The sequence below is a fragment of the Peromyscus eremicus genome, chromosome 1 (genome assembly GCF_949786415.1).
Source record: "Peromyscus eremicus chromosome 1, PerEre_H2_v1, whole genome shotgun sequence".
Classification (NCBI taxonomy): domain Eukaryota; kingdom Metazoa; phylum Chordata; class Mammalia; order Rodentia; family Cricetidae; genus Peromyscus; species Peromyscus eremicus.
Genome location: NC_081416.1, coordinates 76,981,370 through 76,997,865, shown reverse-complemented (window position 1 = coordinate 76,997,865; position 16,496 = coordinate 76,981,370). Strand labels below are relative to the sequence as shown.

At 51.3% G+C, this 16,496-nt stretch overlaps 1 protein-coding gene across 1 annotated transcript in view; it reads left to right on the top strand.

Moving 5' to 3' along the window:
- Katnip (katanin interacting protein) overlaps positions 1-16,496 on the top strand; it is a 121,077-nt gene that overhangs the window by 83,480 nt on the left and 21,101 nt on the right. The window contains exons 13-16 of the mRNA XM_059267211.1: positions 3,004-3,880; positions 11,383-12,087; positions 13,010-13,218; positions 15,599-15,677. Of these exons, the coding sequence (XP_059123194.1) occupies positions 3,004-3,880; positions 11,383-12,087; positions 13,010-13,218; positions 15,599-15,677 (1,870 nt within the window). The remainder of the gene's footprint in view (positions 1-3,003; positions 3,881-11,382; positions 12,088-13,009; positions 13,219-15,598; positions 15,678-16,496) is intronic.

The window sequence follows — 16,496 nt, the reverse complement described above, 5'->3', positions numbered from 1 at the left end:
GCAAACCGGGACCTGGCACTGTTACATTTAGTTGGGGTTGACAGCATGGAGTCACTGGGTGGTTTAGGCAGGAGGCTGCTGAGCTCTGGCTGAAGTTGTTTTTAAGTGAGTCTGGCTGCTGTGTGGGAAATGAAGTGTGTGTGCAGGGTGACAGTGCAGAGTAGGAGCAGAGAGACCAATTAGTTGATCTGGTGTCTCTGGAGAGATAGCAGTGGTCTACACTGGGGCAGCAGTGTCTGTGGAAGATGAAGTCAGATTGGAGAGGAAAGAAGGAAAGCACTCCTGACAGGTTGGATGTGGTGGGGCCGGGGACAGGGTCATCAGAGGGACTGCCTAGGATTTGGGAAGCTAACTGAGCAGGGGAGAGGTTCAGCTTGGGGGACGTGATGGAGAACTCTATTGGGAACTGTGACTCCAGCACCTAGAAGCCAGGGCAGACAGAACCCATGTTCAAGGCTAGCCTAGGCTACATGCCTATGTGTTTTGTTTGTCTGTTATTGGTTTTCTTTTTTAAGTATTTGATAGATCTGAGGCACATAAAGGTTGAGATTCCCAAGTTGAGATTCCCAAGGGATGGGAGAGGCATCCATCCCTTAGGGGCCAATGGAGAGGTCAGGACTAGAGAGTCAGGAAATGGGCATCCTCGAACCAGAGAGACATTGAGAGCCTTGGGCCAGAGTGAGTACAAGACACTCAGAAAGCTAGCCTTGGACCTAGGGCAGCCTAGTCACTGAGGCCCAGATGAGCTAGTGGGGATTGCAGGAGTGGAGATAAGCCAAGGAGGCTGGGCAGAGGAGTAGCCAGCTAGATAGAAGCCAAATAACACAGGCACATCATCACTGGAAGCCCAGCCACAGAGATCATGAAGGAGGAGGAGGAGCTGCCTATTCGTCCTGCTGAGCCAACCATGACACGGGAGTGAGAGATCCCGCGACTTTGGATGTGGGCCAACCCTGTAAACCACTGTCATAGCTGAGGGAAGGGCTCTGCTGTGATCACCCAGACAGCAGAGGTAAGCCATTGTTCTGGCTGTGGGTGCCTTGGCACAGTGGATTCTGCATTGAGTTGGGAGAGGAACCTGATGGAAATGACAGTGACTGATTTCACTGTTGAGGTAATAGCAGCGTGTGGGGCACCTCTCTAGATAGAATACTCAGCAATCAGAAGGAAGAAAACCGTAGGCTCATACTCCAGCTGCATCTCAGTTAGGCTAAGTGAGAGAAGCCAGATGCAAAGGGGTGCACGTTGTAAGCTCTATGTCAAAATTCTAGAAAATGTGAGTGTCAGTTTATAAAAAGGGGGCTGTTGAGGTGGCTCACGGGATGAAAACACTTGCTATCAATCCTGCTGACTTGAGTTCCATTCCTAGATACACATAGTGGAAGGAGAGACCTGTCTCCCCCAAGTTGTCCTCTGACAACACGTGAGCACAAGCACACACACACACACACACACCCACACACACACAAATGTAAAAATCTGTAGTGATGAGAGAAGGTGGGTGGTTGTCTGGGGAAGGAGAGGGATTTCAAAGTGTGAAGAGGAACTTGGGGTGATGATCACATCCTGTGTGGAGATTGTTTCAGGGAGATGGACATGTTAAGACTTACCAAGTAGTATAAAGAAGTATTTACTGTTTGATGTATGCATTATATTCCTTGATAAAGCCTGGGAAGAGTTCTACCACAGAGAGGGGTGCTGTAACCAGTAGCTGGGAAGGGGTGATCTTATTTTAAGCATGAACAGATAAGCGTCAGATACATGCATGACACAAGGCCATGTGTTTGGGTTATGAGGAGGCAGGGACCTTTCTTTGAAGGTCACTATATGTCATGCTGGCCTGCACTCTCCACTTCCTTGTGCTATGGAAACATCTAGAAAATTTGGTAGTAGGGCAAAGATTCCCTCAAAACTGCCATTATCAAGGCTGTGGCCTTGGTACCTGTTCCACATCCCCTGGGTCTTTCCCTGACTACAGCTGCAGCTGCAGTGAGTAGATCCCTGGCATGTTGGCATTGCTGCACCTGAGCTGCTTGCTGGGCTATCTGCTGAGCAAACATGCCCGGCTTGTGATGTGTGAGAGCATTGTTGCCCCAGGGGCCACCTTCAGCGAGCAGTGCACAAATGGACTACTTCTGTCTTTGGGGGCGCATTTCCAAGATATGTGCCATGGACTCATTGAAGAGTCCCAGCAGGATGGAACCCCAACTGCCCCCAGCAGTGAAGAGCTCAGATACTCTGGGGGCTTCTTCCTACCCTGTGTTACTTTCCCCACTTCCTGTCTACAGCCAGTCCTTGTCGTGGGCTCTGCTTTCAAGATACTCAATATGAGACACTCCAGGAGTCCCAGGAGCATGCATTTAACATGCACAACAGACCACACTTCATTTTAGTTTCCTGAAAATACACATTTATTTTGTGTGTGTGAGTGTGTGTGGGTTTTTCATTTTGGGTTTTTTTTTTTGTTTTGTTTGTTTGTTTTTGAGACAGAATCTCCCTTTGTAGTGCATGCTGGCCTCAAACTCACTATGTCCTGGGGCCCTGAAAGTGCTGGGATGACAGGCATACACCCTACACCCAGCTGGAGCCAGTCTTGAAAGAATGCTGCTACCAGCTGTGAAAAGCCGGGAAGGGTGTCGCAGGGGAGTGGTGGGGCATCTTTGCTCCTGTAGGAGGTGAACTCTGGTGGCAAGTGAACCAGGTTGAAGCAGCAAGAGACCAGGAAGCCGCGAGACCAATTAGTGGGCCATTACCAGTGTCCTGACAGGAGCGATGAAAGCCAAGACAGCAGTGAGGCTGCCTCTTTGAGAAAGTGCTTTGATTCCCAGAGTATGGACGCTTTGCGGAGAGAGGAAGGGGGAGTCCGTTTCACAGCTGCTGGCTCAGCTCTCAAGTGCTCACATTTCTAGCATTGCATTTCTGTTTGGGGGCATCTTCATTTCCACAGTTTGACACATCAGTCTGATGACACACGTTTTTCTTTGTTCCGTTTTGTGCATTCAGGATCTTGATATTGGTGCCAAGAACGTGAAACTCTATGTCAACAAAAGCCTCATCTTTGATGGCGTGTTAGACAAAGGAGGAGGCAAAGCCCCTTTTGATTGTACCATCCCTGTTGACCTTCAGAGCGAGAAGATCGAGAGCCCGGAGAAGGCTCTGAGTGCTGGCTGGGAAGAAAGCAAAGGTGCCCTCAGGATGGCTGGCATAAATGGGGTCGAGGAGCTTGGGCACAGCTGCTCACAGCCAGCTGAAGCCTCGGTGGATATGACAGTTTCCTCACAAGGAGATTTCCTTGGGGAAAAGGTGAATTCTACTCATTGCCCGAAGGATAGTTTGTCCAAGTTACAGGAAGATGTCAGACTGTTGGCAGCCCCTGCCTCAATGGGTGATGGGCCTAGTGTTCCTTCTTCTTCCTCTCTTGGGAAATATCCTCCTCTGGAAGAGGAGCCCTCTTTGCTCCAACAGCTGGAAAATCTCAAAGGCAAGAGAATCCCTGAACCTGCTGGGAAAACCCCACACTGGTTACAGCCTTCTCTAGCAGAGGTGGGCAAGAAACAGGCAGGCAGGAAGCCCAAACCCCCGTGGCTCAGTCCGGAAAAGGATCTGGAACAGAAGAGTAGGCTTCCATTGGATGATGTCATTGGTGATGCTCTTGGAGAGGTGGAGGCCAGGGAAAAAGGCCCTCGACGTGAGCAAGGGAGGACTAACAGCTGGAGTGTCATCACTGAAGAGAGACCCCAGAGGGCATCCTCCAAAGCCTGTGGTAGTGACTTAGACATCTTTAGCCAGCCTCCCAACAGGGACCGCCCTGCGAGTGGGAGGAGGGCCCTGAAGAAGGATGCCAGCGGTAGCCATGGTGATGACCAGCCAGCCAGCAAAGGTAAGCTTCAAGAAGCTTCAGTTGGCATGAAGCCATTTGTTTCCCTGGAGCCTGGTTCCCTTATCTATAAAACAAGGGGGCTTTTCTCAAGTAGGAGTCACAAATCCACTGTCTCAGCCAGAGGGTGGTACAAATGAGGGATAACTGGGCACTCTGCATGTTAAACTCCTAGATGTGATTGTCACTGGCACCAGGATCTATCTGTCCCTTGGCCCATTTTTGTTGCCATGCATGGTTTTTCCAACCTGGACTTCATTCTTCACCTTTGATAAAGACATTAGTCCCTAGAAACTTACCTGACTCTGTTAGAAGACAATCCCAGGATAATGCTGAACACAGCAGACACTAGCCTGGGTATAGAAAGAACTTCTGGACATTGTAGGGTGGTGGCCAGAGGGTCCAAAGCCTTTGGAAGGAGGCAGCCACCCCTCCACAGTCTTGTTGCTGGCCTTCAGGAATGCATGGTTAGTATGCCAGTCTCCTTTTGTCAGTAGATAAAGCCTTGCTTTATAGGGTTAACAACTGATGGTGATTATTTTGAAACCACTGTGTGTATGTGTGTGTGTGTGTGTGTGTGTGTGTGTGTGTGTGTGTGTGTGTGTGTGTGTAGAAGGAATCACGAGGTTTCATGGCTCAAGCCTATAATCCTAGCTACTCCAGAGGCTAAGGCAGGAGAGTTACAAGTCCAAGGCCTACCTAGGCTATAGAGTGAGTTCAAGGCCAGCCCGGTCAACTCAGTGATACTTTGTCTCAAAACAAAGAGGTAGAAGGGCTGGACTGTAGCTCAGTGATGCAGGGCCCTGGGCTCATCCCCCAGGATTGAAAATAAAACAGAAGCCAGAGTTCAGGTTGAGACCATCATAGTCTTTGCTGTGGGTTATCTATAAGGACATTCTGAATGCATATTGGGGTTCAGGGTGTGCTCTGCATGACCATCCTGAGTAAGGAGGGGACTATGGGGGCATTCTGTATCCATCTGTCTAAGAAGGCACCAGAGTGACCGTCCCTGTGTTGTGGAGTACCTTATCGTGAAGTCATCTGCATAAATCTGGCTGTTTGCCTCTCTCTGCTCACTGAGCTTCAGTGTCTTCATTTATGAGATAGGGTTGGCACGCCTCTGTTGGAGATGTGAGGGACAAACAGGACAGTGGCTTCAGTGAAGCAACAGAGCCTGGCCCCTGGGGAGTGTTCAACGAGCAATGAGTGAGACATCAGCTTGTGTCACATACCACCTCACAGACCTACTGAGCCTCAGTGTTAACTTCTTCCACCCTGTTCCCACAAAGCCTCTACATAGTGTCCCTTTCCTCATCTGTGACGGATTTGAGCTGCACCACAGAGATTCTAGAAGGTCACTTGAGATTTGTGGACTGCGTTTGGCAGGTACCTGGCAGAGAAGCATACCCAGCAGATGGTCTCTGCTCCTGTCCCCTTCCCCAGCCTGTCACCTGTTCTCTGATTCTGCCTCTTGTTGGTGTGGCCGCAGGAATCCCTGCTTGTCCTTGGTGAATCATCTCTGTTCACTGTGACAGTGTCTGCTTGGACCCTCATGTGTCACGTCAGACTCTGAGGGCTAACTCACCTAATCAGCGACTGCCCTCTGCATCTTTGCTGATGCCCTCCTCTCATTTAGACTCTGAGAATGAGTAAAGAGACCAGGAATCCTCAGAGGGGCATGGTGGGACTAAGCCTGAATCCTCTCCACTCAGGGCACTGAGGTAGGAGTATCACCAGCTCTGACTGGCCCCTGCTACACAGAAAGACCCTGCCTCAAGAAACACATTAAAATGGTCAGAGGTGTGGGGGGGGCAGTAAGCAAAGTACTTGAGGATCTGAGTTGGATCCCCAAAACCCACCTAATTCCAGCTCTGAGGAGGCAGAGACAGTAGGATCCCTTGCTAGCCAGCCAATCTAGCCAAATAATGATATCCAGGCTAGTGAGAGACTTGTCTCAATGCAGGTGGACATCTCCTGAAGATGATGACCAAGGGTTGCCCTCCGGCCTCCACAGACATGTGGATCTATGTATACATGCACACACATGCACACACAATTATACACATACACTGAAGGAAACAACATAGACAGAAAGAGAAGCCTTCTGAGTATAAAAGCCTGGCTCAAGTGGCATGCTGTGGGGCAGGACAGTGGTGACAAGCAGCTGCAGGGCCTGGGTCCCTGTGTGCTTGCTCTTTGCCAAGGTCTGGTCCAACCTTAATGATTCTGAACCCTCTTGACAGCCCCATCTTACAGATAAGAAAGTGAAGTTTAAGTAGCTTTCCCGGGTTTTCCTTTCCCACAGCCAGTGGGGCTAGTATAGAATTTGAACTACAGTGGTTCAGCCCTACGTCCGTGCTTGGAGCCAGTACTCCTGGGGCTGATTAGCATAGCTGCCAGTGCTCACTGAATGGTCAGCCAGGCTCTAAGCAGACGAGGAGCTGCAGGGAGTTCTTGGTGACAGGCAACAGTCCAACTGTCCAACTTCAGAGGCCTCGATCTCATTTTAGTTTCTCGCCAGACATTTCCCTGCTTGGCTCAGTGACACATTAAGAATCGAGCCCTTGAGATTTAATGCTTGTTAGCTGGTTTTGCTAACGAGGAAAGTTGTCTAGAAATCGTGTTGTTACCCATCACCCAATGCCAAAGCCCATGTCTGGGCCTCCAAGAAGCATGCTGGCTGAGTCCACCAGAATGCTAGTAGGGTGAGTAAGCTCACAGTGGCTTCAGAGCTCTACCCTTACCATGGTGACTCCACCACTGTGTCTTCAGTGTGGCTTGGCAGGGAACCAGATTTTACTACACCGCCATCTGCATTCTGGAAGTGGGGTTCCTTGGCCACCGGTAGATGGGGTCTCATCAGCCTTTACTGTGAGCAGTGAAGAGGAGTAGGGAGAACTCAGGTACTCTGACACCAAAGGCTAATAGCATCCTCTCCCTGTCCCCTTGGCTCTCCTCACAAGTCCACCAGGCCTCCATTTCCTCACTAGTTTGTTCCCAGGCAGCCAAAGGCCTCTCAGACCTGAGTGACCGAGTGCTGGCTCTGGGCCCTACAGCCAGTTCCAGAGTCCTAGGGGGCCTGATTGGTGGACTTGGGTCAGGAGTTCAGCCCTTGCCCAATCAGCAGTAGCTGAAGCAGGTTCACTGGAAGAAAGGCAGCTCTTGTATTTGCCCTGTCCATTCTTTTTTTTTTTTTTTTTTAATTTTTATTTTGCAATACAATTCAGTTCTACATATCAGCCACAGATTCCCTTGTTCTCTCCCCTCCCGCCCCCCTCACCTTCCCCCCAGCCCGTCCCCCATTCCAATCTCCTCCAGGGCAAAGCCTTCCCCACAGACTGAGATCAACCTGGTGGACTCAGTCCAGGTAGGTCCAGTCCCCTCCTCCCATGCTGAGCCAAGGGACCCTGCATAGGCCCCAGGTTTCAAACAGCCAACTCATGCAATGAGCACAGGACCCGGTCCCACTGCCTGGATGCCTCCCAAACAGATCAGGCCAATCAACTGTCTCACCCACTCAGAGGGCCTGATCCAGTTGGTGACCCCTCAGCCATTGGTTCATATTTCATGTGTTTCCGTTTGTTTGGCTATTTGTCTCTGTGCTTTATCCGACCTTGGTCTCAACAATTCTCTCTCATATAAACCCTCCTAATTCTCGCTAATTGGGCGGCCGTTCCCGAGGCCGGTCGTGGTTTTGGGGTTCGGGAGCCCCCCCTCGGGCGCCCGTGGGGCCCGCCCCGCGCCGCCCGGCTTTTCCCGGTGTGTCGCCCTGTCCATTCTTGTTTCTTGTGTTAGTAACCACTGATGCAGATGTGAGGGCAGTTTATAAATGCCTAGCTTCATAGCTGACTCCACACAGGAGGAGTCTTTGGCATCTTGGATCCTGTCATGTCATCATCAGGGGTCCTTCCGGACTGCATAGATTGCAGATGGATGTCATTGCTTTCAGCTGCCCACTTGGGTTTAGGATTGGGGCTGGGGACATGGCTTAATGAGACAGTCTTTGTTTAATGTGTGCAAAGGCTGTGGGTTTCATCCTTAGAACCACAAAAAAAGAGAAAAAGGAACTTCTTGTCTAGCAGATTTAGGATAGGATTGTCAGCAGTGACAGGCCAAGCCTTAGCTTAGTCCCAAGCAGGAGACAGAGCATGTTCCCAGCAGACAGACAGACCAGGGAGACACATGGATGTCCAGCTGCCATCACACCCAAGAGGGCCAGGAGAAAGTCTACACCTCTCCTTTTAGAACTGAGTATGCGACTCAGAGTGGAGTCTGGAAGGAGGACTCAGAAGGAATGCCAAGTCCCTGCTCCCTGGCAGAGGCACACCAGCCAAGTTCCTGATGTGTGGAGCTTAGTGTCTCCTGGCATGCTCGCGGGCCAACCCCGCCATTGCTTCAGTCAGAGGAATTCAGATCACAGAGACCCAAGTGATGACAGCCCATGCTAGAGTTCCTTCTGCCACTTGTCACACCAGCCCCTGGAGGAGAGAATGTGGGACTTCTGGGCTCTTTATTGGAGGCAGATAGGAAGAAGGGGACAGGGCACGCATGGGAGAACCCACAGGTGACAGCCTCCAGGCTGATGGGGGGCGGGGTGGAAGCAAGAAGCTGATGTCGACAGGCTTCCTGTCCCAGCAAACACTTCTTAGGTATTTCTAGCAGCTCATGCTATCTGTGTGTGGTACTAGGGCACAGCAGGGAGCAAGGATGAGGTGGCAGGGGGCACTGGAAGGAAGTGACCGACTGGAGGAAGAGCTCTCCCAGCAGAGGGCACAGAAGGGCAAAGCCCCGCTGAAGAAGACTCCTGATGTGTCCTTGGACAGACAGACATCTGGTGGGTCATAGCAGAATGGCAGTGGCACTGGGGGAGGCGGAGGTTGTAGAACTAAGAAAAGCCCACGTCATAGCCCTGTGGACAGTGAGCAGGGTCGTTTTTACTCTTGGTGTAAGAAATGATGATGGCAATGAGAGTGGTATGTGACAAACCGCTGTAGGCTCATGGCTTAGGGTGTTGAAGTGACCAGACCATGTAGAGACAGCATGAGGTGCGAGGAATACATAGGAAGTGTTCGCTGCGACAGGAAGCCTGTTGACACCAGCCTCTTGCTTTCAGTCCCCCGTGTCAGTCTGGAGGCTGTCACCTGTGGGTTCTCCTGTGCCTGCCCTGTCCCCTTCTTCCTATCTGCCTCCAGCAAGGAACCCAGTGGTTTGGTCACTAGGATTGAGGGACCCTTGCAGAAGTGGCTGTAAGGTTGGGCAGTGCCTGTGTGGGATCTGGGAGACCCACGGAGGCTGAAAGTGTTGGCTGGGTTAGGACAGGGCCAGATGGAACCAAAGATCAAGTCTCAGGTACTCCTGGACTTTGAACAAGAGGGTGGCACTACTGTGATAAGAAGCTGTGGGTAGGCTGGGTGTTGTGGGCTCCTGAAATTCTGGAGGCTGGGGCAGGAAGATCACAAGTTTGAGGCCAGCCTGAGCTATGTAGTGAGACCCCCATCTCAAAAAAAGGAAGAAAGGGAGAAAGAAAGATAGATAGATAGAAGGAAAGGAGGAGAGAGAGGAGGGGGAAGGAAGGAAGGAAGGAAGGAAGGAAGGAAGGAAGGAAAAGCTAGCTACCTCTCTGGGCCGGGGAGATAGAAAGCTGAAGTGGTATGTCTCCTAAACCAAACCACTGGGACAGGGACTGTCAAATGCAAGAGCTTTGTCTGGGATGTCATGCGTGAAGTAAAGACTGACAGAAGACTGAGAAGTCACTGTCTCTTGTGGAAAGTCACGTCAGTGGGGAGTTCTGAGAACCATAGGTGTCTTAGGCATCCAAAATGCAAAAGCCACCAGGGAGGGGTCTGCTCTTGGGAACGGGTGGATGCAGGAACTCAGATACGGCCGTCAGGGTTTCTCTGTATCTTTTGGCTCCTGCTCCCAAGTTGGCAACATTTTTAGGCAGGTTCCCCACCGTGTAGTCAAATGGGCCCTCACAATTCTACCCTGTATCCCATCAGTCTGGCTCAGGCAGGGGAATGAGAGCTCCCTTAGCTTCAGTGTGGAGGCCCTACAAGTGGGATGGTGGTCTCCAGAAAGCTGAGGCTTGTTCCCCAAAGAAGGAAGGCTGCGTTTGGGGTGGGGCTGAGAGGCTGCTATTACCAGGAAGCAGGGTGTCTGCACAGGAAAGGGGAGGACAGGGCATGATGGGGGTAAGCCACGGGATCTGGTACCCTCCCTTTTCTAGGCAGCAGAGATTTATGCATGTCTGCAGGCAGAGCGAGCAGCAGGAAGCACTGGAGGAAGCGGTGTTGGAAGATTCTAGAGAGAGGAGATAATTGATGGTACCAAGCCCCCAGAAAGCAGACAGGAAGTGGAGTGCAGGCGCTGCTCAGTATGAAAGCAACATAGAATGGCAGTGCTATGTGCCACTGTCTATTCAGAATGACACCTTTTGGGCGGTAATTGGCTGTGCTTGGCTGCCAGGATGGGCCACTACAGTGTTCACACTGGGCTCGTAGATTCTGAGAGGTGGCTTCAGAGCATCCCTTGGAGGACTGCTTTGTGTCCTCATGCTCAGGACTCAGGCTTTGTCCCATGCATGGGAGAAAACAACTGCCTTACCCTTTAATACACTTGGCGAAGGTGACTGCCTTGAACTTGTGATCCTTCTGCCTCCAGACAAGTGCTGGGCTATGCAGATGTAATATTTGTTTTTGAACATTCTCCCTGCTGTTAAATAATGCCTTGTCGTGCTGTCAGAGTCACATGACTGGGCCAGCCTCCATTGCAGCCCACACTGTGACCAGCTCAGACCCTGTGGGCCATGATTTGTCCCTGGCTAGGTGAGTTTCAAAGCGGGATAACTTCTGGTAGTTTCCAACACTAAAATAGCCTTCCTGGGTCAGCTTCCTGTCATCATGGCACCTGAGACAGACAACTTTCAAGGAGAATGGGTTTATTGTGGCTCACAGTTGCAGAGGCTCCAGGCCGGAACTGTTTGGCCATGTTGCCTTGCGCCTGCAGTGAGGCAGCCCATGGTGGTGGCAGCATGTGGTGACAGAGCTGCTCACCTCATGGTAGCTGGAAAGCAAAGAAAAGAAGAACAGGGACTAACGTCCCAGAGTCCCCTTCAGGTACATGGCCCCACCCCCTCCCAGTAGTGCCACGGTACGTAGGACAAGCCTATGACGTACCCACCTTCAAGATTAGAACATTCAAGGTTCTAATTGTAGACCTTCTCCTGATTTGTGTAATAGTTGTACTCCTAGAAAGTTCAAAGCTTATTAAAAATACTTCTTGTCTTTTTCTGAAATGAGAGTCTAGCCTCCAAGGCCACCACTGAAGACCATGTGGGACAGGAAGCCATGCTCCACCCAGACCACTCTGGAAGCCTTGACCCACAGATGTCACAAGGGCGGGCCTCTCAGGCCATGCCAGCCAAGGCAGCTAAGAGCCACTGCATGAGGCAGTTTCCAGGGTGTGACACTAACAAGGTACTAGCCCCTCCTTGTTCTCTCTTTCAGAAGACACCCAGGCCACCGGGACACTGCCTTGGTTGCAGTGGTATGGTGAGAAGGAACACGCACTGCATGCATCATGGGACTCCCTCACTGCCTTTGACCGAGCCCACCGGGGCCGCATCTCTGCCCTGGAGCCACAGGGGGACATCCTAGATGAGTTCCTGAAGCAGCAGAGGAGCAGCCGGTATGAGGAACCCCCAGCCCCTTGCAGAAAGGAGGAGCCGGAGCCCTCCATAGAGACAGATGGTGACAGTGACTTTAAAATCCCAGTCCTCCCTTATGGACAGCACTTGGTCATTGACATCAAGTCTACATGGGGAGACAGACACTACGTTGGCCTTAATGGCATAGAGATATTCAGCTCCACAGGGGAGCCAGTACAGATCTCCAGCATTACAGCAGATCCCCCTGACATCAATATTTTACCAGCTTACGGGAAGGACCCACGTGTAGTTTCCAACCTCATCGATGGGGTGAACAGGACCCAGGATGACATGCATGTCTGGCTGGCCCCCTTCACACCAGGCATGACCCACTCCATCTCCATCGAGTTTACACACCCTTGCCAAGTTGCCCTGATTAGGATTTGGAATTACAATAAGTCTCGAATACACTCCTTCCGTGGTGTGAAGGACATCACCATGCTGTTGGATACGCAGTGCATCTTTGAAGGAGAAATTGCCAAAGCCTCAGGAACCCTGATGGGAGGTACAGTATATCTGTGGGGATATTCTAGAAGTCCTTGTTTGCTACTCACTGAGATATGGAGGGGAAACCCATGAGCTAGCCCAGGATAGATAAAGTCCTCTTCACAGACGTGGTGCACCCCTCACCTCCTCCAGCATGGGTAGGCCAAGGCTCCTAACACTAAGTGTCTATCTAGGGACCAGGATCCTAAACTGGAGAAGGGGCTTTTCTGCAAGTCTAAGTCATGAATTGTAGCATCTTTCTTGCCTTAAGTCAGAGGGGTAGGGTGTTTAGGGAGCCCGTGGGCCAGTCAGTCACTGGAGCCCAACTCCCATGGTTGGGAGCAGAATACCCATACCTTCTAGGGGAGGTGCTTTATAAAAGGGCCTGCAGGAAGCCAGGCAGTGTATAGCTGTAGTCCCAGCACTAGGGTTATGCATGGATGATAAAATCACCCTGAGACTACCCACTACCCCATACACACTGTTTGAAATCCCACTTCTCCAAAGGCTCCAGCCCGTGTGGGCTGTAGACTGAGTTCATGGGCAGTCTGGGTCTCTTAGCAAGGCTGTCTCAAGATTTAAAGCAAGCAGATTCTGTGGCTATAGGTCAGTCATAGATCTCTTATGTAGCATGTGCAAGTCCCTGGGGTCACATCCCCAGCACTGCAGAAGTAGGCTAAAGGTTCTAGGTTGGACATCTAGTGCCTCTCACCAGGGACTTGTTTGGTGACAGATGACAAGGATTCTCATTCCATGAGGTCCCAGCAGTAGATCATTGTGGCTCTCGGCTTGGCGAAATGTAGGGACTGAGCTGTTGGCGCATACCAGGAACGGTCAGCTGCTTGTGGTCACAGTGTTGGGACACCAGAACATGTTCTGGATGGCAGACCACTGGGGCCTGGGGCCAGCTGAACCTTCTCTCTTCTTGGTGATTTGCCCAGCCCCTGAGCACTTTGGAGACACTATCCTTTTCACCACGGATGAGGACATCCTGGAGGCCATATTCTGCTTGGATGAGACATTTGACATGGATGCTGAGAGCCTGTGTGGCTTTCAGCCTGAAGAGGCACTAAGGAGGCCTAGCACTGCGGACAGTGAAGGTCAGGACGAGCGGCCTTTCACACAGGCCGGCTTGAGTGCCCAGGACCAGGTAGGATTGGAGTGGGGCTGGAGTACCCCTAAATGGATTCCCTTTGTTGTTCAGGCAAGGTCTCAGCACGCAGCACAGTCTGGCCTTGAACCCATTGTCTTCCTGCCTCAGCAGGAAGTTATAGGACAGCTCCTAAGTGGACTGATGCTCCTAACTCAGAGCAGGAAGGGAGAGTAAAACAGATATCCTTTCCCCTGCTGAGGCTGCGGCCTTGACAGTCCTCATTTTTCTATTTCATTTTCTATTCAGGATTTCATGTTTCATTCTCTAATTATCTAGTATTTTTTTAAACCAAAGTGAAGTAAGGATTCAAATTTTCATCGAAGCCAGGAAATACAGGCTGGATGTTGGGATCAGAGCTCTGTGTGTGTGTGTGTGTGTGTGTGTGTGTGTGTGTGTGTGTGTGTGTGTGTATAATATAGAGGTTGGCAGCCCTGTGAGGAGATGGGTGTGCTTGAGGCGGCTTCTGATCACTCACCATTGTGAGTAGAATAGACATGCCTGCAGGAGGCAGCCTTGCAATTGAAACAATGGCCAAAGCTGAGCCTGTTCGTACATGCCTGGAAGCCAGCCATTCACAGGTCCAAGGCAAGTCAGGTATAGAATGAATTCAAGACTGGCCTGTCCAAGTTAGAGAAACTCTGTCTGAAAAAGTGCAAAGAAGGTTGTAGATGTCATTTGTTAGAAAAGTACTTGCCTGGCATGCTTTAGGCCCAGGTTCTACCCCTAGAACCATTTATAAACATAAAACAGTGAGCATAACTATGGATGCCTGAGCACATGACCTAACCCAAGCTCACTAGTGATATAGGCTTTGCAAGCCCGGCCCCACGATGCCCCTTAAGCAGGGACTGTTGTATTCCTGCTGAGGGCATGGATTAAGTGCCTTAACTGAGGGTATATCGTGAAGGTATCAAAGCCAGAATCTGAGTGCATAATGCTGAAAAAAACGGGCAAGAGTGAGCCCATGTCAGGGTCCACTGATGAAAATGGAGAGGTGCCAGGGTCTCAGGAGAGGGTCTTGTAATGTAGAGAAAGAGGTGTGAGAAGATGGGACAAGCAGAAGCCCCAGGAGACAGGCTGGCCCACAGAAGTGTGAGGAAAGCAGTAGCTGGCATGCAGACCACCTCCCAGTGCCGTGGGGACACAGCAGCAGGGCCAGGCAGGCATGGGGTAAGAGGGCAATGAGTGGGAGCCTGAGAAGGGCCTGCAACTCTGCCCGGACAGCTCATCACCCACTGCTTCCTGTCCTCTTTGCAAGAGAAGCCAGAAATCTGGGTTTTAAACTATCTCAATTCGAAAGAGGCAATTAATTGAAATGTCCCAAACTTTCCCTGGGCCACAAAGCATGGCATAGTCTGTTTTTGACCATGGGTCTCCATGGAGTTGATCCTAAAGTCCTTTATCTGCCAGTGGTTCCCAAATGTCAAGGCCCAGGGGGACCTGCTAATGGACCTGACCTGCAAGGCTGGAGGGGTCACTTGGTCCTAGGGAAGGCAAACATCTTGCTTCCTTTTGCCCTACACCATTCCTGTCTAAAGAACTGAAGGCTTCTTTGCCCAGGAGAATTAATATTAAATAAAGAGCAATTAATCTTATATGGAGACTTCAAGCAGAGTGCAGCAGCCCACCGTGACCTGTCAGTAGACAGTACTGTTCGTCCTGGTTGCCCATGGGCGTCAACTGGGAACTCTAACAATACAGGCTCTGAGCTCACCCCTTAGATGACAGTTCTAAACGGCCACGGTGAGGACCCACTTGCTATGGTTTAAGGCTCCTTTCTCCCCTTTCCTCCCTCCCTCTTTTCTCTCTACCTCCCTTCCCCTCTGCTTTCTTCCTCCTCTCTCCCTGTCTCCATTCCCTCCTCTACCATTCTTCTTCCTCTTCCTTTCCTTGCCCCTCTCTTCTCCTCCATCTCCTCCTTTTCCCTATTTCCCTCTCCTTTTCTCCTTCACTGTCCATCCTTCCCGCTCTCTTCCTCCATCTTTCCTTCTCCCTTCTTTCCCTCCTTCCCTGACTCCTTGTCTCACTCCTTCCCTGAGTCCCTCCCTCTCCCCACCTTCCTCCTCCCCCATCCTCCATCCTTTTCTCCCTTCTTCCTTCTCTTTCACTCAACAAGCATATGGTCCACGAGAGACTGAGAAAGTCTGAATACCCTGGTGTAGCATCACCCCTCCGCTGCCAGGAAGAGCTGTGGTAGGGATGTAGTCCCAGGCTCTAGACACACACATACCTCATCATAGTCATAGGAAGACAAGGCATACAAAAACAGACCCAGGGATCTCCTGGGCACGGAGTGGGCAATGAATCTGGGAAAGGAACAAATGAGTACCACTAAAACCTCTCTTCTTCTCCCTACTTCTCCCTAACCATCCTGTAGGTACCAGGGCTAGAGCTACAAGCCAGTCCCCCTGTCTCTGAAGTCACCACACCGGAGCCAGGCATCTTCTACGGGCTGTGTGAGTACCTGTCCCAGGTGCCTGGCAGGGGCCTCTTTGCACTTTGCACTAGCAGAGGGGCACTGTGGCATTTTGTACCCAGGCCATCTATATGCTCCCTGGGGATCTGGATATGGGAGCCTGGTGGCCCCAGGCTGCTACAGCCTCAGTAGGTAGAGCTGTTCCGGACCTTAGCAATAGCTCAGCTTTACACAAAACAAAGCAGGTTGTGTGTGTGTGTGTGTGTGTGTGTGTGTGTGTGTGTGTGTGTGTAGGGTGAGGGGTTCACAAGACCCAAAGTCCAGGTTCTCTGGAACCATGATTTTAGGCAGATTATGAAGTGTTGCTAATTTCACACACTGAAACACACGAGGCTGCAGCAGCCAGCACGCCTCCCTGAGTAGATCTCGTCCCGACTCCCTTTCCTCTTCCTTTCAGACAGTTCCTCTGAGTTCACTCACATCCATGTCAGTCCTTCATTATCTAGGGAAGCTGAAGCCAGGGTCATGGCTGTCTGCGATCCGCCTTCGTCCCCCAGGGCCCTGTTAACAGGCTCTCTGCATGCTCCGGCTGCCTGGCTTCCTGCTCTTTCTTGCCCTCCCTGCTGCTGGGTCACTTGCTTTCAGTTCATCTCCTAAAGACAAGAGCTGTGACCCTACCCTGCTTCTTCAGAAGCAGCCTCACATCTCCAGTTCCCAGTTTGCCCCAGCCTAGCCGGGCCCCTCCCTCACCACCTTAGTGGGCCACAGGCTCTCATGGTCTCCTGGGTCTGAGTGCCTCTTCTGGCTCCCTGTCTGCCCAGTCCATGTGATCTGAGTGTGGGGTCTCTAAGGTAGCTCT